Raw genomic sequence first — 26,824 nt, 5'->3', positions numbered from 1 at the left:
AACAAACCCATGTATCAGCTATGACATCTACCGTATACGGTGTTTCTGACTTACTGAAAACTTGTTTTGAAAAATGTAAGGCATGAAACTGAAATTGTGGAATACTAGATTGAAATTTAAATTGTTGTGATTTATTTACATTTTTTCCTTGAACACCTTGATTAAATTAGTCAAATCTTGATGGAGAATGACAGGTCGACATATACGGTACAAACACAGGTTCAATACTCTCACAGATATGTAGCCATAACATGCAGTAATTTCGGTGAAACTGTATTGTAAAAGTATTTTTTTTTGTTTTCCAATACCAGTACATGAAATAGGAAAGTGTTTGAAATTTATCTACTAATCAAATTTGCATGGCGACCCCTGATATTTATTCTTGATTGTGAAAGAGTACTATTTAAAGTTTGTTTGATGAAAGTCCCCCATTTTTTATGGGCCTACCACTTCACTTGACTTGTATGATTTCAACATCAAAACACCTTCCATGTACACAACAGCAAAGTTGATACCCTTACTAGCTTCATGTTATGTCTTGTCTCATAAACTCTCCATATATCATCACTGTTATATGAAATGCCATTTTTGGCTTTTGTTTTGAGTATCCACTCAATCCACTTAGAACTTGTTCATCAACTGATATGAGAAAAAGGAAAATTCTGGGTAAACAGGGAGTTTGTTCAATGAATTAAATACATTCGCCCGTCTTGTATTGGTATATCCTGGTAAACATTTATGGTGTGTTCACTTTTCATGCAATTCTTTACAGAATTATTTGTAGCAAGGAACTTAATTCTATTTTTACTGTAAAGTTCAGAAGAGACTGAGATTTGCAGTCTGGTTCAGTACTGGGCTGACATAAAGGCTACCAAGAGTTGGTCTGGTGCTAACACGTCAGCGATACTTGGCCACAACCATATTAACAGAAAACCAGATGATCTACATATACATAACAGGAAGTACTAAACAATAGTAAAGCTAAATTATCATAACTGCTGACTTAAGAAAATTTTAATTTCAGATCAACATGTAGTTTCGCTTGTAACGTTTCACAACCAGTGTTTGCGCCTAGCACATGAAGTGCGCCATGAGCGGTTGAACCTGCAATCTGCGAGTAACCGCAGGTTGCGAGGCCTGGCTGGAACCAACAGGCAATAAATACTCTAGGCAGCGTTAACTATTTAGGTATGTATGCAAAACCGACAAAAATAGCTTCCCATGAAATAGTCCATTCAGCTGAATGTGTCTTTCAAATAGGAAAATAAAACAAGCAGAAAAACAGTCCAACAAGTCTTGCATTGGTCTCTGAAAATATACATGTATGACTACACACACAGAGTGAGAACGACAAATGATGAAATTGTTTAGATCAAATCTTTGATTTCTATTGTTTTAGTTAGAATTAACAATTTTCTTACATGATTCCTACATTTTTGCCTGGAATATTTAAGGACCCACAGACAGTAAATTGGCGAGGAAACATCCATGCAGGGCCAGGTGTCAGACTGTGTTTGTGACAGAGAGTCTGACCGATGATCATTGACATTAACATCCTTTTTGTCTCTTCTGAAGAAATTCAGCCTTTTGACCTTAGTCAACTGTTGATGAGTCTGTGTCAATGGCCTTGCTTTATTGCAATATATTTAATTGGTGTTATATCCGTAACATGGTGAACATGCACAGTGAAAAATACATGTGAGCCTTCAGTGTTCCAAAATACCTTCGTAAACATACAGGTAGGAAAGACAGCCCCGTTCTGATATTCTGCGGTTGCTTTCAGCCAGACCGTGTCGCCTGAGGTTACTTGCCGATCATGGCTTCGTCACTCATGGCGCACTCCGTGCACTGAGCACGGACACAGGATCCAATGTCTGGCAAACAAAACTAGTCAACATTGTGTCGGATCTATCTTATAAAAATCTGAAACTTAGCCTCCAATTTGCCAACACTGACAGCACAGTGGAAATCTCATCTTCACTTCACCATGAATGTATACAGCTTCTGTATAAATCAGATACATTTAGTCTATGACAATTGATGAGTGTCCTAATGAGATTAGACCGAAATGAAGACTTTTCAATAAACTTACTCCCAAAATAATTCCTTAGAAAAAAAAAATTACGCCTTGTAAGCTGAGGATTAGACAGGAGCACAGTAGAACAATCCGTCTGCCATATCAAAGAATACGTCACTTGACAATATTTTTTGCAAAACATAATTACTGTAGATGATTTTTCACCCTCCACAAAGCTAGGTTTCATTACACATGCTCTGACCCAAATACATTGTCTTGACGAGCTACATCCAGACATCACGTGACCAGACAATTTCATCACATGCCATGATATCTTTGCCCATATTTGAAGGAAATGCATACACTAGTCAAAACATGAAATACTCAGTATATCTACCGAGTCACTGTATTTTAATCTTAAATCAAGATGAATTCCTTTCTCAAATGAACAAACTATCCCTTCTCCGTGTCAGGGAGAAGCTTTTTAGCCATGTGCTTGGAATGTTAATGAACCACAAGTATTTTTACACCAAACCTACATGACATCACCAGTGTGACAAAGAGAATATAACCTCTCTCATATTACAAAAGACTCGATCGTAAATTTTTTCTGTTCTGTGTCCTAGCATCCAATTACTCTTTTAAAAACAGAGTGAAACCAAACAACATGTATGGGTGGAGAGGACACAGTTGAATCTACAGAGTCAACTTGTGTAAAATTACATGAAAAAAATCTGAAACCCATGAACTTGATGTTCAACGCAAATATTTCCAATCCTGCTTCATGGAACAAAATACAATCTTATGTGAGATGTTGATATAAATTTTCCAATTGACTAGAACTGCAATTCCAGAAACTTCAGCACAAAGTGCATTTGAGGTCACATATGCAAATGACTCCATTGGGACACTTAGTTCCTTATACAAAGAACAGCACAGTACTGTTACTCTACATTTCATATGTAGATTACAAAACTTGCGAAAAAAACTGGGGTTTTATCGCATTCTGGATGAAGGACAAACGAAAGTGCACATTCAGAAGACAGATGGTCATGTATGTGTGACACGACATATACAGTGTTCCTGGGTACAGCAAATTTCAACCAGCTAAATGAATACATAATGGTACGCTCAAAGCAAGATTGACTTTAAAGGCAAATAATACAATCATGAAAAAGTCGGGGATTTCAAGAATGCTTAAGGAAAATCAACCTACAAAATATGATTATTTCTGATAATGTATATTCATCAATTAATAATGATCAAACTGGCCACAAAAGGCTGTCAAAATGTCATAAGTAGAGCTGACCTAAATATCAGGCAAGATATTCATTGAGTACTTGATATTATATCTGCATGACCTAAATAAAATTTCAGTTCCGATTTTCTTGTTTCTCTCTTCCTGTTGCAATCCTGATCGAGAGTCTGTCATTCTGATTTGCATGTTCAGTGATGAAGTAATGGTCTGCTGGACCGCAGCAAACAAATGCTGACAAAAATGCTGGCAATTATGGTCTTGTATGAGTTTGTGTGTGCATGCCTTAAACAAATAAATAACGTGTCACTGGGGGAGAGGTCTGAAAGGGCGTATGATGATAATTTATGCGAAAAAAATATGTTAACATAGCAGAAGCATTTTGGGGAAAGTCTGGGTTTCCGTTTTTTTAATAGAAGTTTGGCGGGAAACGCCATCTGATAATCATCGCTTCCTACTGACCTCAGGTGACCCTTTTTGGTGGAGAGGTCACTTGATCTGTTCTCCAGTCAACCAGGGGGAAAATTGCCATGACATATCCATGCTGTCAGATTTACAGTCAAGGCACTAAGATGTAGCTATGGCGATGAAATTCATGATCCATAATTAAGACAAATCTGGCAAGGACAAATCTGGGGCTGAAAAATTAAGTACCTTTGCAGAAAAAACCACGTGCAAATTTTCTTCCTTTTCAGTGAACCCAACACATTAAGTCCTGTTCTGTGCATTTCTTCCAGACAGTTAAGCACTACAGTTCTTGCTAGGCCGTGCTGCCGTTCAATAATTTGTATCAAAATGCTGTTTATTATCTGCATGATATGTAACCTGACATAGGCAGACAAATAAATTGTTGAAACATGCACCTACAGTACACTTCATTGATTATACATGTAGATGCAATGATTTGAACTGGGGATCTTCAGAGACACTTCCTGATGGTTCAAATATCCTTCTTTACCTGCATCTTTAGCTGGGCACTTCGGACATTACAGAATTATAACTTTTACCGCAATGAAGGGGCACGGAGTGGTGGCACCATGGTCCATTGTCTGAACTGACAGAATTCAGTGATTTGTCTATCAGAGTCTACATGTAATTCACAACCTATGGTACAATGCTTACTGCTCACAAAGCGCAGACGTGGGCAACCAAAACCACTCTGCAATGTTATCAGAGACTAAAAGTGGAATTGCAAATAGCCAGATGTTAAAAGTATTGAGTAATTTATTGTTCAATGGTTCATATAACCTTGGTAGATAAATTGTTTTTGCCATTGTTTCTCTTTTGGAAATTTTTGCACCACAGACTTGGAAAAGAAGGGTCGATTTTCACGTGATGGGAGTCCCTGTTTTTCAGTGATATTAGTTGATTTACTGTTTGACTTACTGCAAAAGATTAACCCTGTATCTGTGTAGTCCTCGACCACTCTTCAAGCAGTGGAATATAAAATGTCATAAAAAATCCCCACTGCATCACAATCATACACCTATTCACAAAGTCTCTCGGCCTCAAAAACATACTGGCATTAATTTTAGCCGAGTAGTCTGCCAGATAATTTTGTCGAAACACTGTCAGCCACTCCTTTTTATTCATTTTTTTTTTTCACAGACAGAGCAGACGCCAGTGGCATAAAACAAATACTAGATTTTGTTTGTCGATGCAAATGATGAATGAATGAACAGGCATAACAGACGACCTCTTGACCTAGATAAACCCTAAATTCTCTTCCCATGCCCAGGCTACTAACTACCACTCTTAAAAGACGTGCCTGATGACTGGTTTTTGGACATATTTTTTTTCAAAATGGACATGTCAAAATCTGTCTTTTCTCTAGTGAATTTGAATTCCAATTTTCAATTTCTCAAACGACTCGATTTTTCAGAACATAAAGGGGAAAATTCGTGAGGGAAAAATTCGATACGTCATTGGAAAGATTTTGGGCGGGAAAACACAGGACCGTTATGTACAGACCGTTCCATGTTTATATGGCAATAAATTTAACACCATGACTATCACAGGATGTTTGAAAAAACATGTCTGCAACTGTGACAAGATCATATCATGGATAGGACATCAATAAATCTAGCTAGAAGACAGTAACAATGTAATTTGCAACATCTTTTCTGCCAGTTTTCCTGTTTCACTTGCCACACCCCTATCGCCATGTTCCACTTAGGGTAGTCCTATTCTTCTAGGGGTTAGGTGAGTCCACTTTGACACAGAATCAGGTACAAACAGGAGCAGTATCATGGAAACGACGGTGGAATTGAGTTCAGTCTGGTCTAAATATTACGTCTTAAACTGATGTCATAAATATTGATTGGCTCGTCTGCTGGCCAGATCATTTCAATAAAAAAAATTTCATTATTGCAAGGAATGCGTATTTCTTGATTTTCAAATCTGGTATCCCTCTGGAATAATCGCTACTACGACAGCTCTTCGACCGTGGGTTTGCAATTTGCTATAGCAGCGACGGAAAATCAAAAAAGGCTGCGAGATCTGGTAAAGAGGCGACTGCTGAACTCAGTCTGACCTAAACGGTCACCATTGAATGTCTGTCTGAGTGGAAGCAGCATTAAGCTGTGCTGTGCCAATTTACTGCACTGTTAAAATCCACAAACCTCACGACCAGAAATCCGGAATTCTTTGATAAGTGCATTTCAACCTGCTGCCTCTCCCTTTCCGTGTCTTTAAGGCGCTGTAGGACAGAATTACCAAGAAGGATTGGTTGAAAATTTCGGTGTTTTTCACTCAGAACAAGCCAGGCAGTAATCTGGGCAGTGACCCTTTTTTTCAAATGCAGACGCATTCATCTGCCCTAAATTTCACACTGAAAATCTGCATGCTGACAATATGACAGTCAACCCTGGGTGAAATTAGTCCCTGAAATTGCTCGACTTGCCTGCAGAAATCACAAAAATCTGCTCAAACATGCCGCTGACGCAGGGACAAATTCGAAAAAACTCACAGGCTGGTATTTCAACAGACCTTTTGTTGTGTGTGCGTGTGAAGTGTTGACCCAGCAACCTTACCTTAAAACATATGAAAGCCATCACTTCCCCTGCTGGAAAAAGACCTCCAATTCCTGTTTTTTTCCGAAACAAACAGCATTTCAGTTCCCCAACTGATATTCAGTGTTTTATCAATGGCACCCAGAACACCTTGTCTTCACAAAGGATCGCCATGACGATGATGTAATGTCTAGTTGCGGCCACTTGTAGCCGGCTATGGTGACTGTCAGTTGCTGTAACACCCACTAACCCAGCTGGCGCAAAATATAGCCTGTCTAGACATTAATATAATCAGAAACACTGCAGCTGACCCCTTAGCTTACTGTCAATTATTAACCACAGCATAGATAGGGTCTAGGGGGTCATCAACCATTGGCTGTCATAAGTTATGCTTATTGGTTGGTGCTAATAATATTAAAACAATACCAAAAGAAGACCGTCCATACATACAAGGACACTGTTTTCTATCAATACAATTTGCTGATCACTGTTACATGCCAATTTAAAAAAAAAATATTTCAACAGGGATTTGTCCAACTTGAAAAACATGTCAGATATGAGATAAGTGGTTTTCTTTTCTGGATTTTTCCTTGTCTGGTGCTTGTCTTGAAGACGTGGCGGCCACGGTGGCTATCCTTATCATGGCAAAATCAGACTTGAAATGTGGGTACTAGAACACAGCTGTAAGTACTATGGACTGCATGCCATTTCCTCTGAAGGATGCTGTTGTGTATTTAGCCTGGATTTAAACCCCCCTAACAATGACAATATACTTATTCTGCGTTCTTGGAAAAACCCAGCTTTGATGTCAAAGCTTTGATTTTGAAAATGTGACACGAGTACCACACACTTCAAACTGCGGAATGAAATTAAATTGGACAGAACAAAATGTCAAAAAATCCAGATGAAAATGGTCTCATACAAAATTGCAAACAGGCAGCGCCGGAGCTACGTTGCTTTCACTTTAGACCGAGTAATCCCTTTTTTTTCGGTCAGAGAGTTCATCCACATATCAGACAAAGTGCACAATAGCATTTTATCATGAACGGAGATCACTAGGGTCATACAATGTCTTCATTCAGAAAAAAACCTCAACCTTAAATGGGACAAATGTTCATAAGTGAAATATCATGAAGTACAGAAAATAACCAAGGTTAATTTTCTGACAAAAAGGAAAATTTTAGGTGTTTCCAAGAGACTGAAACTGAATGAAGAACTGAGATTTTCAAATCCTTGAACGCTTTCACGCAGTAAGCTGCTCAAAATATGCACAGACATATTTGTGTTTGCGTGTTACAATGATCAGTGATCGAATTCATTAGCAACATAATCCAAGACTGGCATTCTCACAGTCAGCTTTAGAGTTCCATCACGAACGTTGCATGCAAAACGATCTGGAATTCAAACAAGCAACCACACCTTCAAATCATTAAGCCCAGAAGAACTAAAAGCCCATTATTCTGTGCTTTCCCGCCACATTTCAAATAACGTATCATTCTCTACGTTTTTTTCTGTACAGGCAGACTTTGTTCAGATCTGAGGTGATCGAAATATGAAGTTTAAGGACCTGTTTTCTCTTTGCAACTGAAAAATGCTGTTAAATATGAGCAAGTTATGGAACTAATATTAGAAATAGCTGGCCACTCATACAACAAATATCCAATTCCATGTGTTCACATCATGAAGATTATAAAAAATCATTGATAGTATTTACACGCAGAAAAAAACCATAAAGAGAAAATACATCTTGGTATTCCAAGGTTTTTTACACACAAAAAAAATCCCATACAAAGAAAATACATCTCAGCATTCTAAGGTTTTCAACAGCATTAACATAAGACATCAAAACGATGCAACTATCCATGCAGATTACAGTGATTTACAGATATCCACGTATTAAAAATCACATTTACGAACAGATTTTGCCCCAAATTTTACCATGGATAACACCTGGCCTGACATTATTCTCAGTACGTCAGTCATTTAAAGTGCTCTCACCCCAAGCTGACCCGACACGTGGCCTTTACTTCTTTGTAAAACACCAGGCGGTCTCTCAGCCTGGCTCTTGTACATAGCGCTGTTGCCCAGACCAAATCAAGTGTGGTTTTTGGGGGCAGCTGTGTATCAGGGAAAAATAAACCAGAACTGCTTTGTCTGTCTAGCTGTGAGTGTATGTCATCTTCTTAAGAACTGACCCTCAAGGACAAAAAAATCATGTGAGGGAAGTCAAGAATTAGCTTTTTTTACACATCACCGATTAAAAATGCATTTCACAATTATTATGTTGTGTACATTCTAGACAAGAACAGACATGGTGACACCCTGTAATGTATGATGGATGCTTTGCGATGGCATTTTCTCAGACATTCACCTTGGATTAATTCTTCAATGCACTTTTCCTCGTTGTTCCTTCCAAAAAAGAAAGACAAATTACCATGCGATGATTATAATTACAGCCACAGAGACATATGCTCATGGGCTACCAGCATATTGACGTGAGGCAATTTTTCAGTGTTTGCAATCTGCCTATTGAGGGCGCTAAGCCAATACAGGTAATTATGCTGGGTATATTAGCATATCTGTGCTATAGGCCGCCTGGTTCTATCAATACCAAACAAACCTGTCCAGGCTTACATTTTGGATGGAGCATGAGTCTATTGGTCAAAATGCAACACCTTCCATTGTGAACAAACATGATACTGGATATAGCACATCATTCGGTTTGTTGTTGGTGTCCTCCATACCAAACTTCATCACCAATATGATTTGCATGTAAATTACTGCTCACATACACGTATGGATGGCTAAATGCAGATAGCATGCTTGTGACCTCAGATGAAGAGATTGAAACTTCTACCAATTTTTTTTTCACTTTCTTATGAAATTTGTACCGTTTGTACTCATGGACTGCTTTCCATATTTTGCAATTGACTTCAAGACATGGCTCAGGCTTGCTTGCCTTATCGTTTGCTAATCATATTCTTAATCTTATACACAAAGACAATCAGAAATAACATGAAGGGTAATGTCATTTCTTGGAAGAAATTCTCTTCTTCACTTTTCAAAAATCTCTAGATTAATTAATAATTAATGTAAATCTAACATATGATGAATATTTGAAGATATCTTCGGGGCAGTTGTGTAAATTTTCCAGACTGGCTGGCGTCTCCATAGACAGGACCCACTGCAAAAAATACACCAAGCTGACATTTCTGATGTCTAAAAACAGGGACACTTCAAACGAAATAAGTCAATAAGATTCATTCTGTTACTCACACACTGCCCCTCCTTCTCATCTGAAGACTCATCTATTGGTAGGAAAGTCAATTTATAGTTTATGTTTGATGCACCCCATTTTCATGAACCTGTTCTCCCCTGATCCCTTCATAAAAGAATCCACACTCACCATTGATAACAATGGGTTTGGGCCAAACCATGGTGGTAAAAGGGTTCATTAGCCTACAATAATGTTGTTCTTAGTATGGACAGCACCATACATGTAGTTATCTGATTGCTACCTTGCTCATGAAAGTAGTCAGAGGTACAATGCTTAGAACTGTCCATATGTGGACACAAATATTGTATCTGTTCTTGGCTCAGACCTGATTTCTGGTTTTGGCAATGCGTGGTCATTTCAGCTATAATGTACATGCACATACTAGTACATGTACTGTATGTAGTGGGTTGCCCTTTTCTGCAAGGTCTTGAGAAGATTCTGTCTGGTAAGATTTGAGGAAGGTGGGTTCAATCTTTGTAGCAGCCCTAGGAGTTTTTCAGTTGTCTGCCAAGATACATGCAACTTACTGCATGGAAAGGCAACACATGGAAGTCTTACAAACTCATCTGTCATGAGGGCATTATTTCAAAATAACGAAGGCATTACTGCAAAATGATGATGGTGCTATTAAAGGACATCAATGACACCGTGTTTTCAGAATGATGGCAGCATTGTTACAATCATACACTGCCGAACATCAAAATGGACATAACAGGAAAATGAAAAATATCTCTTCAAACAATATTTGTTCAGACAAGTTACAGAACAACCTGTATTAGAATTTTGAAATCGAAAAGGAAATGACAATAAATGGCAACTTGTGCAGGCCATCTGCCCTCAGTGTAATATAGGACTTTCAATCACAGAAGTTGATAAAACATGCTATTTCAGGTTTTCAGAGTAATGTTCTTAGTATCAGTATTAACTTCTTTATTGTTTTTAACCCTTAAAGCAATATATATTTATATATATATATATATATATATATATATATATATATATAAATTTAATGTTTCCTTGGGATATACAGTCATATCAGATTTCTAAAAAAAGCTTTTCAAGGAAGTTTTATTTTGAAAAAGGTCTCATCATATGTTGAAACCATTTTAGAAATTAAGATAAATGATGCTATCAAAATGATCCCCTCCTGAAAAATAATGTTCTTGTCTTGTTATCCACAGGCAATTGTAGATTTAAAAGCTCATTTTCTTATAGCAGAATGCAGGCAAATTATCTTATATACTTCTCTGGCAGGTTGCATTCAACTGTTATTTCCCGCTGTAACTATATTTAATAGCCATTTCCTTGTCAGTGTTGCTCTGCTGACCTTGAAAATAAAAGTGAAATATGCCGGGACCTGTTTCACTCATTACCCTGAAAACAATGATCACGAATGGCTTTTGATTGCTTTGGTCCACCATCTCAATGAAAGTACCTAGATCTATTTCATAATTTACAGAATTTTTTCAAATTGCTGAAATTTGATAGAAATCCAAATCAGCGCCGGTACAGAAGATCCAACTGTGCGACAGGAAAACGATATGATTCTGGCAAAACTAGTGGTGAAAGGGTTTAGGAAAGATACAATAATTGAGCAGTAGCCTGTCCCTCCTTTAACTGTCTTTATTCACCAATACAATGACACTGAGGGCAACCGTTCCATGGCTGCAAGTAGAAAAAAACAGTGACCATATCAAGTTAATCCACCGATTTTTTTCACCCAAATGACCAGTCAATTTGATGTATGGACCACCTGCTGCACCTAGCCAGACAACTCGTTTTCCACCATGAAGGATGCTAGATGGGGAGTTACCATGGTAGCCAAGGATGAAGATTATTGAAGGAAATTATAACAGAGGACATTAGAAATTTCATTTTCACAGTGCAAAATACAGTAAATTTTCACAGTGCAAAATACAGTAAATGACCTACATAACACACTGTACATTGAAATCAGTCTTCAAAGTTTTAAAAATATAAAATGAGATGTAAGGCATTAATTTCTAATATTTTAATTTTTTCAGATTTCTAATATTATACCACACAAATATTATGCTTGACAGACTTAAAGTGACAGCTCAGAGATGATAGTTCAACTGATTCAAGACATAACACAGGTTGCACAAAATAGCAGCTAAGTCTTCCTCAATTTAAACAGCGCCCTCTACAGCTCTTACTTGAAACTGCATTTGTGATTTTTTTCTCAGCTACTTTTTCGAATGCAGTTTATGATGGCTTTCCAGATCTCATTGTTTTGTGTAAACACTACAAAGCACCACTTATTGTTACAACGATGCAAATAACGTACTGTAGTGTGTGCATGTCAGTTGAGCTAGGTGAGACCAGCTCATGTAGACTTTCTGTGTATCTTCATGGTGTAGCAAAGTGCAACGCTGTTCTACACTTTTGTTCTTCATATTGCATGGTCTATCACATACAACCACTGCACTGTTGTCTCATGAGTTCCTGTTTCTCAGCACGCCAGTGTACTTTCTTCTCTCACAACTTTGATGATGACATGACTGCAAACAGTGCACTTGTCTATTTTCTCTGTCTACAGCTTATCAAACAGTCAATCATTGGACATAAATTTCCCCCCAAAAGTCAGAAAGTTTCCTAGTGTCTCTCCAAATCTTCTACTTTTATGTGTAACATTAGTTTCTTCACTTTGTCGCAAGAGACAGAGGATGTGTCTCCTTTTAGACAGCACATAGTGGATCACGTTGTTGTTGTTGGTCATCACAGTCAGTACATGACTTTGAAATACAACATGACCTATAGCCACCATCACCATATCTGTTACAATCACTTCAAATTGTTAAAATGATGTTGCCCAGCAATATGTACATTATTCCGTATATGCATTTGAAATGAGCATGAAACCTATCAGTATCTGTGACTCTCCTGTCCTCCAACTACAAATGTACTTGTTGAAAAGAAATCTTACAAGGTACCAAGATTGTCTTAGTTTAACACTATGCCACTTGGTGGGTTTTTAGAAAGACAGCCTCTAGATGAGCACCTGGTTTCTCCAAACAGTCAAACGCCTCCCTGGACAAGTCAGTGGCAATGAGCTTGTACATCTCTATAGGACAAGTTAATGTGCTTGTACATCTCTATGGGACAAGTTAATGTGCTTGTACATCTCTATAGGACAAGTTAATGTGCTTGTACATCTCTATGGGACAAAATGTGCTAGTACATCTGTATAGGACAAGTTAATGTGCTTGTACATCTCTATGGGACAAGTTAATGTGCTTGTACATCTCTATGGGACAAGATGATATGCTTGTACATCTCTATGGGACAAGACGATATGCTTGTACATCTCTATAGGACAAGTCCATTTGCAGTTCTGACCAAGCAAGTCTGTGACTTGAATGCCTATCTCCACTACATCAGACTGCGGCACAAAGCCATCTAGCCTGTACAAGTGGGAGTATCACAACTCAGCTGTTGGTATAAGAGCAGTTCACGCAATGATTGCAAGCAAGATCACTGGCATTGGAATTCCACACACAACATATGTTTTGCTTCATCATCATCTTCAACCATCCATCCTTTGTAGATACGTACAGATGCCACTCCTTGACAAAATATTTTTCTGAAACTTCCATGTATTGTTCTCATTCAGAGAGATGTACCAGTACTCTGATTGTTGATGGAGAATGTCTTTGTACTTGTTCACCCTTTTCAGCAGCGTTCCATCTTTCTAAAACCTCTGACAAGCTGGTCTTTGTCCAAGACTACCAGAGGCAGTGTGTTTCTATTCTGGCGTCCATTTTCTGCCCTGCCCTATGGGAATCAAACATCTCAGTGTACATAGTTCATTTATCTCAATCTTTCTGCCATTTTCTCCCCTCTAACCCTGATTGTGCGTAACAACTGATTTCAACATACATGTACATCGACAACGTAGTGCCAGATCTGCAGGTTTTTCCACGCACCCCTATCCCTAGGGAAGTTCTCACATGTGTATATTTTGTTGTCCGAGATCGTTAACCTGACCAGTTTTCTTCCCCTCCCCCATACCCCCCAATGGTAGTTCTCACATGTGTATCACTGTGTTGTCCAAGATCATTTGCCAGACGGATGTGTTTCTCCCACCCATCACCCACCCCCAAAGGAAGTGCTCACGTACGTATCACTGTATGTTGTCCGAGGTCATTTGCCAGACCGGTGTGTTTCTCCCACCCCTGGGAAAGTTAGCAAGTTGTACAGTTATCTCCCTAAGGTATAGCTCTCAACTATACAACCTACTACCTCACCCAGAGAGTAGGCAACAACCTAGTTACCGTTGCTATGTAGCCTACCTGTATCCATAGTGACAACTGTCACTCCACTCCTCATCATTCTCATGGCAAACATCCACGACAGTGCTGGTATCCACATCTCATTCTGCGTATTTGAACACTGTACAGTATCACAGATCACCATGGCCTCAATATCACATGATTTGGTTGTGGCCTTTTGATAAATGAGGTGTCCCCGCTATTGCTTCATCAGGTTTTTTCTTTTTTCTGCCGGTACAGTTCTGTGTCTATGCAGTCATATCGCACATGGTTTATTGAATTTTTTATGTCAATCGAGAAGCGTGATGGCATCCAGTGTTGTCTGGTGTTGTTTGACACTTTGATGCACTGTGTTGTGTGGTTAGAGTGATATCTTGCACTCAGCAGACTTCATAGTGTAGTTCTCGTTTTCTCCTGATGCATGCTACTTTCTCCTTCAAGACTTTGTACATCTGTTAAGAGAGCTAACTGGGAGGCTGCTGCAGCTCTGTACTCTATCTCACAACCTGAGTGTACCTTGGAAATACAGAGGCAGCTCTTTGCCAACGTGATTATGTACTTCTCTCCCAAATAATACTGGTAATACACCATGAGACATGTACTTATGAGAATTATTGTGGTCTAGATGTCTTCAATGTGTTCCAGTGCAGACTATATAGAATCCATGTATGCATAGTTTGGCATCATTTGATGACAACTGTTGTTTTTAGCACCGTGAAAGTTGTCACGTTGTACATGTACCCTTGTGCAGGTCTGTGGGTGAACTTCTGCAGCTTGGTAAAATATCCTTGTCAAGTACACACTACAAATGCATGTGTGTCCTGAGCAACTGTGTGTGACATCGAAAGTCTTGGTACTGTCCTTGTAAACTCTACGGGTCAGCTTACTTTTTGGTAAGGGTCAATACAATTGTTGTATTCCTTAAGTCCATTTACTCTTAGCTGAGTGCATGGTATGCAGTCCTTCTCAACATCATCAGCTGTCCATATCATCACTTGTCTTGTCTCTGACACTAAACACCTACTGCAGTCACAGGCCAGCTGTGCGCTCGCTGCCTCAAACTGCCCTCGTACTTTGAACTGCGCATACCCATAGCCTAGGTGAACTGACTGACACTTCACGGTAGACAGCTTTGTTTGACTTATTAGTCACGAGTTCAAATTTAATAATAGTGGGGTAAATGTTTGCCAATACCAAAGAGAACAGACCCGGCATATTACTTCATATTCTAGCCTACCCTTAGATTTCCCTGCAGTAAACAAAAACAACTATAAGCTGCTCATAAAAATAGCAGCATCAAATTTGAGTACATGTATCTTTGATCATTTTGTAAAAATAACAGATGCAAGCAGATATCGCGTGACAAGTCTTTTCTTTGTAGGAAATTATGCTGTGTAAATGTTGTGTAGTCTATTACCCTTTCACCATTCCATATTAGGAAAACCATGAGTTGCTTTCTGTAGCAAAATCAGAGTGGACCATGAAAGATATGTTTGAAAATGTTGACTTGTCTACATCATAGTAAAATACAGACCAAAAGTCACATTTTGCCAACCTGTAACAGATACATGTATTGTTAGCTCTAGCTGTCTGCTTAAACTTGTCCTAGTGTACCTGTATTGTCATTGATCAGTAATCTTGCATTTTTTAACCCTTTTACTGCCATGGTTTTAATAGTCCAAACTATTGATATCAATGACGATTGTAGACCCGTTCACTGGGAATGTGGGGTGAGCAGGTTAAAGTCTGTGAATCTTTAATCTGTAAAAGTTGCTAGGAGCTATGTATTTGACAAATAAAACCATAGGGTACAGCGGATCTAAAAAAAGGGAAACTTGACAGTATATAATGCTTTCCTACCCTACATCGCCCAACTCACAGGGTTCATGAGTCATTCAGTAGCTTACATGCAGACGGATGACTGATGACAATGCATGTACCGCTGTAAGCCACCCCATTGTGAGTTGTTTGCAAACAAAAACACAGAGACTGCCCAGAATAGAACAAGCCTATTCATACCGCCAAGTGGCAACAAATTTCTCGTCGTCAACAGCTGCTCGATCTGGTCAAGATATATTGGGTCAAATTGTAAACACCATGATTATAACCCAATTTAGTTCACTTGGAAGGTTTGCAGTGAGAGGAATGTTTGAATGTTGCAAAGTTGACATCACACAAAGAAATGAGAAACTATAGTTCCATAAAACAACATATATGATTGTTATTATTATTATTATTACCATATTACTATTATTGTATTCATAGTTTCTTTGACCACACTAATGCAAGCATTGTTCCAAGCTTTCCGAACACATGATTTTAGTTCTTATGATTGCCTAAGCCAGGTACTGCCAGTGAGGTTTTCCCATAAGATGAAAAAGTAAATAAATAAATGAGGAAATCTACCAAAAATTTCACCTCTTAGAATCTGAAAACTACTGATTTGTAATTTGAACCATCAAATAGGTGGAACAAATGTACTCTTATTTCCAGAAACATGACTCAAAATATTCTACACAGCCTATATGACAACAAAGGTCATGCTGGGTGATTCTATATTCACACACAAAAGATTATACTATGGTAACAGAAAGCAATAACCAACAATGTCTTTATGTCCTTCTCCATGACTGTAAAGTATATGTATAAATATGTCTCAGTATGTTAGGAAAATTTCCTATCATTTCTGACATTTTTATATTTCGAATATCCTAAACTACTTTGGAAGAACTCTGACCTTTAGTGACATTTTGTTATCGCCTCAGATCATTACGATTATAAAATACACCTGTTTGTATATAATGTCTCTTCTGACAGAACGATACTGCTGTACCATGTTGTGTCTGCTCTGCTTTGTGTGGATTTATTGTCCAACAGAAATAAGTTATAACCTTATTCTTTATTGTCAAAGAGGTTCTTCACACATGCACTAGAATAGCCACCTCTCCACCCACAACACACATTATCACACACACAAAATACAGACGCAAAAATAATTATATTTGTTTCCTGCCCTTGTCTCTTGTCAAGTAGGATTTGAAACAATTTTTTAACAAAGACGGGAATTATTTTTCACGGATGACAACTTTCTGTTTCTTTGCAGGCTCATATCAAATTTCCCATTCTAGACTAATTAATAATTAGTTTTCACAACATTAATTTTAATTATTAACAGGTTTCATTTCCTGTGCACAGATAAACAGAGATATAAAAGCAGCACCATGTGGATTGCCGGCCGATGGCTGGCCATGGCTGTCCTACATTTCATGCTACTTGTATGACCTTTTACTGGTACGCCAGGCAAAGGCCCCCTCCTACCCATGCTGACCACCCCTATCCAGAGAATGGTGGCAACTGTCTGGCATAGAGACTGTCAACAATAGCAGACGGATCAGAGAGTGCTTGTAACAATGGACGCTGTCACCAGACGGCCTTTGGGCAAGCCACAATGAAAGTACAAAAAGAAAAGGCCGGAGAACAGAGCACTCTGCTGGCAAAATAAATCCACCTTTCTTGTGTCTATTTTAATGCCAAACCCATACCAGCACACACCTACTGTAGCCACTGACCAAACACCAGGTATTTGAAGACCGCTTACAACAGACTACACGTAGGTTTTCGGATGAACCAATCACAATCAAACAAGCAGCATGTCAAAGTTCATAGGTGAAAGGTGCCAACCGGCAGCTGTCATATTTTGCATATCCAAGATGCCTATCACGCCATATTCCTGTTTACAAGTACTCTAAACTTGTACCAACGCCGCATCAGAATGGCATAATAGTATTTCATTTTCACCAATGAAGTATCATGTATCCCATCGGCTAACCACAAATACTGTCCAAAATTACAGAAATTCTTGCCACTATTATACCAGGTAATGTGACCACAGAAAGAAAATATAATTGAATATTTGGCTGTCACCAATCATCTCACCCTGGTCCTAAAACGATGAGGCTGAACCAAACTACACAAAAAGAAAAAAAAGAAGAAGAATGGAATGCTTTGACCTACATGTAAACACATAAAAAATGGTAAAAAGTTTTATCTTGTGCTCTTTGTATGCCTGGTGTGTAGGGAACTGACGCCCTGGACACGAACTGTAAATGAAATCTCAACTATGCTGTAAATATGCATGAAAATATTTAAACTATATTTTTGTGCAGAGTTAATAAACAAGGAAAATACTGGTTGAAATACACAATAAAACTGAAAACTCTATGCTAATATGTTGTTGTATCAATAAACCTACCGCTACAATCTAAGGATAAAATTTACTGATTAAATGTACAATATTGTACTACTACTTAACTGCCTGTATTAAAAAAGTTTCATAAAAAAATTGTAGATGGAAAGAGATCTCAATAATGAAGAGATTACAATATGACACTGGTGCACAGTACAATAAATTACCCACAATCCTGTTTGACTTGTACCAACGATGTTAGTTTTCTTATAACTTTTTCAGTTCTGCATAAAAGCAATATAAAAGCAATACTGCTCTACCCTAAATACACAAAGCAACTTGGAGGTTATCGCCAAACTTCACCGCCGTGATACAGTACCCCTTCTCCATCCCAACAACCAATGAGAATACCAAGACATGGTATAAAGTCACCACTTTGAACCTTTCACCACCATGGTTTGTCCCAAAACCATTATTATCAATGGAGATTGTGGATCTGTTCACAGGGAATTGGGGGGTGAACAGGTTAACCCTTTCACCACCATGGTTTGTCCCAAATCCATTGTTTTCTATGGTAAAATTGGACCTCTACACAGGGAATTGGGGGGTGAACAGGTTAAAAGACGAAAATACAGCATCATGGTTAAATACATTTTCCTCTGTGACTGCTCCAATAGATTCAGGTTATTTTCTTGCAAGCTTCCTGCCAGTAAAGAATTTCCTGCAATGTTTTTTTTCCTTCTCAGAGCTAAAAATAACACGGGATGTCTCCTCCCGCTGTACATGTAATTCTAATGGAAAGAACTTCCTATCTTTGAATAAGGTCAATCTCTTGATACGCTTCAACTAACCTGGACACGGTTCAATAGGACGGTGTCCTTTTTTTGTAAGCCATGTTCCTAAACTTATCCTATTGTGTTACGCTACAACCACTGAACTTACACGTCTATAAAAAGACGAGAACTGCAAAACTTCTAGTCTTACAGAGATCAGATTATTTTAATCCTCAGAGAAGATCAGGTAAACACGGACTCGATATGCCATTGGATGTCTGTTATACTGGTAGAAGTCTGTTTCACCGGTAGATGTCTAGAGTTACAGAGTGATGTTTGAGCCAATGAAAACATGATGTTTGCTTCATCTTTTTACCTCAATCCTTTCTTAGGTTCAATGTGAGAAGGAAATGGTGATAATATTTCAGAAGGCATTACAAATTAATAACATTTTTTTTGGCAAAACAAAATGGACAACATTCTCTAATTACATGTAAAATTGACATGTATATAACAATTCTTGTGTACTTGTTTGTCATACAAGGATAAGAAAGACACTGCAATTAATGTTACATCAGATTTGAAAATAAGATACTGTTATGTCCCACACATTTTGAAAACATGCCGCCGCAACGTTACATCAGATTTGAAAAGACAACACCGCAATGTCACGCACAATTTGAGAAAAAATATGCTGCAATGTCACATCTGATTTGAAAACAAGATTGCTACAATGTCACATCTGATTTGAAAACAAGCTGGTTACAATGTCACATTTTGATTTGAGAACAAGATGCTGCAATATCACATCCATTTTAGAACAAGACTCTGCAATGTCACATCCGATTTGAAAACACAATGCTGTAATGTCACATCCATTTTGAGAACAAGACACTGCAATATCACATCTGATTTGAAAACATGACACTGCAATGTAATGTCACATCTGATTTGATTAATAATCAGACTGACAATGTTACAGGGAATAAGATGATCAAGACGAGTCGGGCTAACACAGCAATGTCATCGCTTCATTTCTTGTCACGAAAGCGAAGATGTTGCTTGTAGCCAACTTCATGGTAAAGGGATATACCGGTATATGCTGGTCAAGATTTGGAAAAGGAAATTCATTTCCATACTATGTGGTCATAACACCAGCCAATCAATACAAACATCATCTGTATCGCTATACGCCCACTTTATGTGGTACGGTACTGTAGACTTCAAGTGGGCAATACATGGGATATATGGTTTTTCATCTACGGAAATGCAGTGAATGTGTGTATGTCCTTAACATGAATGTTGCAAGACCTCGACTACATCGATGATGTGAGTATGATCTTAGACAGTCATATGATCTTTGACCTCAAGTTGCAAGTGGTGTGACCTTTGACCTCAGCTTGTGCTACCTCAATTTAGAATAGTGGACATATTAAAAAAAAATGGGATAGATTTTCAATATCCCAATTTACCTCCAAATGTAAGTACAAAATTTTAGCCTACTGAGGCAAAATGGAACTCTACAGTTTGAAAATCAGGAACAGAAACTCCATGACAAAATGTATCCCATTGCCAATTGAAAAGCTATAACTCTTCCACCCTAAACCATCACAACTGCTTTGTATATTTGTCTCTACTGTCAATGCAACAGATGATCTTTAATGGAAACAATTATCCTGGAGTTAACGTAATCTTTTTGATATTCTTTAAATTAGTTTGATCACGACACTGGTGGCCAAAACATTCCTATTGTCCAACTTTGAGTAATGTTTCATGAGAACGGCAAAATTTTCACATAAAATTTTAAAATATTTAACGACAAAGGAAAAAGGCAAAGTTACATGCTAAGAGAGAAAAATTGGACAAAAACTCAAAGAAAAACATTTCTGATTTTTCTGTAAAACTTTTAATCATGAAAGAATGACAAAAAATGTGATGTATCACTGTATCAAATTTCTGTTTGAAATTTGAGTTTGTGTCGACAGAGACTTAAAAACAGATGAAATTTCAGACAAAAATGTTCACATGTACGGCAGGAGGATAGTTCCACGTGCAAAATCATCAAGTACCCTGAAAAAAATCGCAAAATATGCCAGTAATTCCTCGGGAGACCAGGGAAGAGAACACACCTCTACTTATCAATGGTATGCCTATCAAATGAATTCCCCCAATACAAATCATTGCCTTTCCGTGGCTGAGGTCGCAACAGGCCAAGTGCCAAAGAATTTCTCAGTCAGCGAAAGAAACGTGCGATATTTTGGCGGGAAAAAAGTGGTACAGATTGCCAACTTGGCCAGAGTTCAAACATGACGGGCCGCGGTATGACTATCAGAAACTGAAAACAGTAATACAAAAGGCTGTCTTTGACAAAATTCCACACTTTTAGGTGTGGAAACTGTACACTTACTCTCCGTGGGCAATATGTTCGTATGTGAAGCTGACTCATCTAATGCCTTCAAAATGATTGTCAGATTTTCTTTCGCAACTTGACTGATGTACCGGTAGCTATCTGTATTTATTTGGTATGGATGGAGGTAATGGGCTGGGTACATTTATCGTTACTAGCCTTCTTGGTTAACCACACATCTTATATACATGACATACCCTAGGCACATGTTGGTCAAATCATCCGATGCTCTTCACCAATGTTATCAAAACATCAAACCACTGTTATATGACACAGCCTTTCCTCTCAGAAGAAAACTCGAATTCTCAAACTTTTCAATCGCTCTCTACTAAACCCTTGGATAACTGCCATTATAGCTGTCAGACTGTAAGTGTACAGTTTCTAATCTCAGAAGACACGTGGTTGCACGGTGGAATTTACACCATGTAAGTTTCCTGCAGAGTCGGTGGTTCTAGAGAACCACTACTGATTCTGCTGCCAAAATTTACGCGGAATTTCCTTTTTCAATGTTGACAATGGCACGATTTTCCATGGTCATAACACAGAAGACTGTCCGGCTCAGCACAACAAAAAATGCAAGTGAGAGCGTTAATGGATCACCTTAATTGGCGGAAGTATGACATATCTAGAATGCCTCTCGCACTCAAAGCTCATGATACAAAACAATATTTGCCACTATATCCTCTTTCATCTTTTTCAGTGAAGCAATTCAAGAAGACCACATCCTTCTTGGATTAGAGGATGTAGGTGGCCTCATAGGGTGTGGAAGGCATATGTAGATACTGTACATTCTAAGGAGGCAGGGTTGATTTCCCTGGCGGAAGAGTTGGGCATTTCTTGATGAAATGTTTTGTTGTCTCTTCTTACTTTCACCCTCTATTTCAGGAATGCCACACCCAGGCTTACAACAGCAATGACAACACGAAAGAGTGGAGGCGGCGCGACGCTTGCCGGATGTCCGGATGCGCAAGTCACGACAGCAGAAACGGTTCAAGTATGTAAATGGGACAGACAGTAAAACAAGGGACAGCAGGAAATGAAAGTTAAAAAATGAGTCAACACAGAAAGTGAAACTGATTGAAGGTACATACCTTTCCGTCTTCCTTCTTGAAACTTCTCACAGTGGGATGATATCAGCTTTTGCAGTTTTCCCCCCGTGCATCATGGGTAAAATTAATTTGTCAGCTTGAAGCAAAATCAGTGAATTTAATGATAAGGGCAAAGCAATCAAGCAGATTGAATGCTGTCTAGATCATTTTAAGAAAAACTATGGTTCACTTTCCTTTCCAGTTTCACTTTATAAATGGTAAATTCATTTTATGTTAGTTTTTTTCACTTTCATAGATTTTTTTTAGTGGGTACCACAGGAGGAATACAATTTGGGTCAGCCAGGTGTGTTTTGCCATGACGACATAGACCCATAGATGCGAGCTTGCGAGCCGAACCCTAACACAAGTTCGGATCTACGGGTTTAAGCAATCTGGCAGTCGGCTGAGTTACCTACTTACCTACTTCTGATTCGCGGTCATGCCGTCTGTCTCACTCCCCGATCAAAATTTGAATTTCCCTTATTCCTGTTTGACATCTTTCCACAAAAAAAAAAAAAGAAAGAAAAGAAAAAATGCAAGTATCTTCATGTCAATGATCACCATTTTGTCCTTTTTGTGAAATTTTTTGTGACTGGATGTCCCGTCCAATCAGGTGCGAGTTTCAAAGTGGTGCCACTTCATTAGGTATTCACTCCATTCAAATTCAACCAATCACAGCACACGACCCATGCCCTCAGTAATAGCTGAGAGTTGTCAGCTATTTAAACTACTTTTGTAAAGTCCAACAATATTGCAGTGCGCAGAAAAGTTGAGTCAGCTGATCGTCTTCAATTCTGATCTCTGACCTGTGGAAAGAGCATAAAAACAAACGAAACATGAGTGCATTTGGCTTGCATATTTAACTTCCATTTTGAAACTCTGCTGGCGAAATATCGCAGGCGTCTGAAACTGTAAGATTCACATCAAAACAGATTAGTTATAAGATGAAGCACGTTTTGAGCCACTTAACATCGTTTTGTAATCTTGTGATTGCACAAATACAATCAAATAGAGGTATTTCAGTTGAAGATGCCATATTTTGTTGTTGTACGGATGTTGATTTGTAGGTTCCCCTCTGTGTTATCAGAATCCATGGTAAAATATAAAATTCTTAATATCATGTAAGACATTGAGTTTCAAGGAGTCGTGAAAAAAGTGCTGACTCATCATTTTGTTTTTCACCAATAGGGTTTCCTGTTGGAAAACATGTCTGGTGAAGATTGTGATGACAAAGAAATTTTGTTCGGCCATTTAACAGAACTGCATGCTGTGTGCACATCCTGATATACATCTGATGCACGTAAAGCAAATTACATTATGCACATACAAATAATATATAGCTATCAGGAAAAATATGTGTGCTTAAAGCGGTATACATTCAACTTTGTATCGTTATGGGAAATATGTATGCATGCCTCACTGCACTGCATGGAATGGTGGGCCATTATAGTCACTGTTCAGCGGCTGTTGATCCACGTTTTTGTGAAAATTAAGACAAGTTCACAGCATTTCTAGTGTATCAATCTCACAAAGTGACACAATTAAAGAATACAGTGATTTGACAGTACATTTCTCCTGTCAAACTCTGTCTAGGCGGAAAACAGACATCACAAGTCCGGTGTTCTATACTGTAACATTTATCATGTGATGCTTGGTCTTCACATTTTCATCACTCTGTTTTCTGTTTGTTACAATGTATATGTTCAGTTGGTTTGTTGTGGCAAACTTTTCTCTCAAACTATCTTTCTTGATGTTTCGTTATCCCTTCCACTGTTCAAAGTGATGATGCCATAAGTATTGAGTAAGAATCTGACATTCTTTGAAGCTTCCAAGTTGATTTGACAGCAGTTCAATAGATTCTGGGTGAAAACCAGCTTACAATCAAAGGAATCTACCAGTAAATCTGGCCCTCCCTACCACGCACACTAACAAGTTGAGGAGAACATGAATGTGGGAAATTCAGCCCTCACATTTGACAGCTTACTTAGCATATCAAGGAAGAATATCAAGATCATATACAGAAAACATGTGAGTCTAGCCTGTACATCATCTTTTTTTGCCTGTGAAAAACTCAGATTGTTGCAGGTGCATCTGTTTCATGCTCAAAGCTTATGAGGACTTTGAGGATGTCCCTTCACACTTGTACCGTCATGTTTACAGATACCCTGACGGTACATGACAAGGAAACAAGCAAATCTATCTTCAAAATTTCACAGCATAATGAGAACTGTTTTGGCAGTCTTTGAAACTCTCCATGTTACACTATCCTCCACCGAATTATTGAAGTCATACTCGTAGTTGCTGTTTTGATACGAGTGTTATCAATTTGCAGCTATGTAGGGGTAGCTCAAACTCCTAACTGGGACCGCCAACTGGGACTCCCAGTTGGCTCAAAATGCACTCTGGGACCGGTCCCAGTTGGCTTCCAGGACTGGTTCCAGCTGGCTTCCAGGACCAGTCCCAGTTGGCTTCAAAATTAACTCTGGGACCAGTCCCAGTTGGCCTCCAGGATCAGTCTAATTTGTATCTCAGAAACAGAATGATGAGTCCTGACATGACTTCTGAAAATAGGAAAAGGTACAGTCATGGTGATTGGCTGACTTCAACCCTACAGTCATGGTGATTGGCTGATCTCAACCCTCTTGAAAATAGGGAAAGGTACAGTCATGGTGATTGGCTGATTTTAACCTTCTTGAAGGGAAGGTACTGTCATGGTAATTGGCTGGTTTCAACCCTCTTGAAAATAAGGAAAGGTACAGTTATGGTGATTGGCTGGTTTCAACCCTCTCGATTGTTGTCAGCTATCACCCTCAAGCTAACAAATACCAATATTTGTATCTTGATTATTTTTGACATATCGAATGCCAAGTCAGACATGCTAATTGGGAAAATACCAAAGGGCTAAAACCCTGAATGCATAGAAAAGCAGTACAGACAAAACCATGCACAAACATGCATAGAAATACATGTATTTCCTCTGGCGTTTGTACTTGTTGGTTTGTTTGTACCGCCATCATGTGACCTCTAAGATGTATTGAGTCTGTAGAACACTGCCCATCCCTTTTATCTGGAAGTAGAACCATGTGATATCCTAGGTAACTTTTAAGAAACAAGACTGTTCTAAAATTGGTGAAAGTGATTTGAATTTTCAGACACAGTGCGCCAAACAGCATAAACCAAGCAACATTGATCATAACACAAAAGTAAATTTCTCTGACACCCCCTCCCCCCCCCAATCCCCATTCTCCAACATCACCACACACAGCAAAATATTTTGCCCTGTACAAGAACAATTCAGTTAATCATCAATATAGATGCCTTTAATGATATAATGACCCTTGCAGTTAAATACTCAGATTTTCCTCATAAAAAATGTCCTTAAAAAAGGGGCAATATTTCTCTCAACTACTGCTGCTTCCTTGTCTCACCCACATTATTTATAACTTATAAGGCTTTCAAATGAGAGTCAGGTTGTAACATTTTTATTGCTGTCCATGAAAAGCTGAGACATGACCCAAAGCAAATAATGGTCCAACAACTCCAGCATCCATGATATATTGCTTGTGGTGAGTGTGTAAATTGCGATTTAGTCTCCAGTTTGCATGTATAAATCTGCATGTATCTTATGCCTGTCTCCACCCTTGATGAGGAGAAACGACCATTGCCTGGTAAAAGGAATTGAATATGATTGGAAGCAGGAAGGAAAATGACCAGTTTCTTGATGGAATCATGAATGTTATTAGATATGTACGGGTACTGTGTATGAGAAAACGAACTGCAGTGATATACTGCAGACTTCTTACATGCAGACTGAGCTGCCAAGACCCATCTTTAAGGTGGTATGCGTCTTTGAAATGGAAGTCTTTTTCTCAAACATACCGAATAAGGAAACTGTCAACCAAATTCTTACTGAATCAAGAATAACGAACGAGCTGTCACCATGCAAAACAGGGTACTAAAGAAACAAATTACCAACATTTACTGATATTTGGAATTCTATGTTAACTCTATTGGGAAAAATTTAAAATTAAAAATTTAAATTTTGATTTTCACAAAACTAAGAGTAGGACTGTGAAAATTTTTCTTACTCCAAGGTCTTCAAAATGAGCACCCAACAAGGGGATTACCACAAAAGCATTGTACTAATTTGAGAATCTCAAAATCTGTCCCAGAGGTGCATTCTACCTTAACTGTATCAGGACAGGTACATTTACCAACCAGACTATGTGACCCATCAGTTGGGGGAAGGATTAGGTTCTAGAGAGTCAGTGTCCAGTGGATTAGTGTCCAAACAGCAACTGTCCTACACCCTATGTAGCAGTCTGTAACACTGGATGTTAGCTGGTATAGAAAATTTGAGTAAAATCCTTTGTTTAATCAATGAATGCAGATTCTCAAACAGACAATTATTGACAATCTTTATTAATGGTTGATCTAGGACATACTGTATGTACGCCACCATAGAAAACACATGGAAATAGCCTGTCATGGAGGTATCCATATTATATGAATAGTAGA

At 38.4% G+C, this 26,824-nt stretch overlaps 1 protein-coding gene and 1 long non-coding RNA gene across 13 annotated transcripts in view; one reads left to right on the top strand and one right to left on the bottom strand.

Annotated features, from left to right (window-relative positions):
- Window positions 1–26,824, top strand: part of LOC139130128 (uncharacterized) — a 62,955-nt gene that overhangs the window by 2,481 nt on the left and 33,650 nt on the right. For 8 of the 11 annotated variants that reach the window (XR_011551789.1, XR_011551791.1, XR_011551790.1 and 5 more), the window contains exon 2: window positions 22,104–22,212. Coding sequence is in view for 4 of the 11 variants with exons in the window: in XM_070695853.1 (XP_070551954.1) it covers window positions 22,104–22,212 (109 nt within the window). In the remaining 7 variants the exon portion in view is untranslated. Of the gene's footprint in view, window positions 1–22,103; window positions 22,302–26,824 lie in introns of all 11 variants that reach the window. The other 3 variants (XR_011551795.1, XR_011551794.1, XR_011551793.1) reach the window with 1 other exon arrangement.
- The window catches only part of LOC139130129 (uncharacterized), a 141,841-nt gene continuing 137,772 nt past the window's right edge, over window positions 22,756–26,824 (bottom strand). For both annotated transcript variants that reach the window (XR_011551796.1, XR_011551797.1), the window contains one exon: window positions 22,756–23,112. This is a non-coding gene — a long non-coding RNA (uncharacterized lncRNA). The remainder of the gene's footprint in view (window positions 23,113–26,824) is intronic.

Source organism: Ptychodera flava, chromosome 3, assembly GCF_041260155.1.
Source record: "Ptychodera flava strain L36383 chromosome 3, AS_Pfla_20210202, whole genome shotgun sequence".
Classification (NCBI taxonomy): domain Eukaryota; kingdom Metazoa; phylum Hemichordata; class Enteropneusta; family Ptychoderidae; genus Ptychodera; species Ptychodera flava.
The sequence above is the reverse complement of the archived record's forward strand: the minus strand, read 5'-3'. Positions and strand labels throughout refer to the sequence as shown.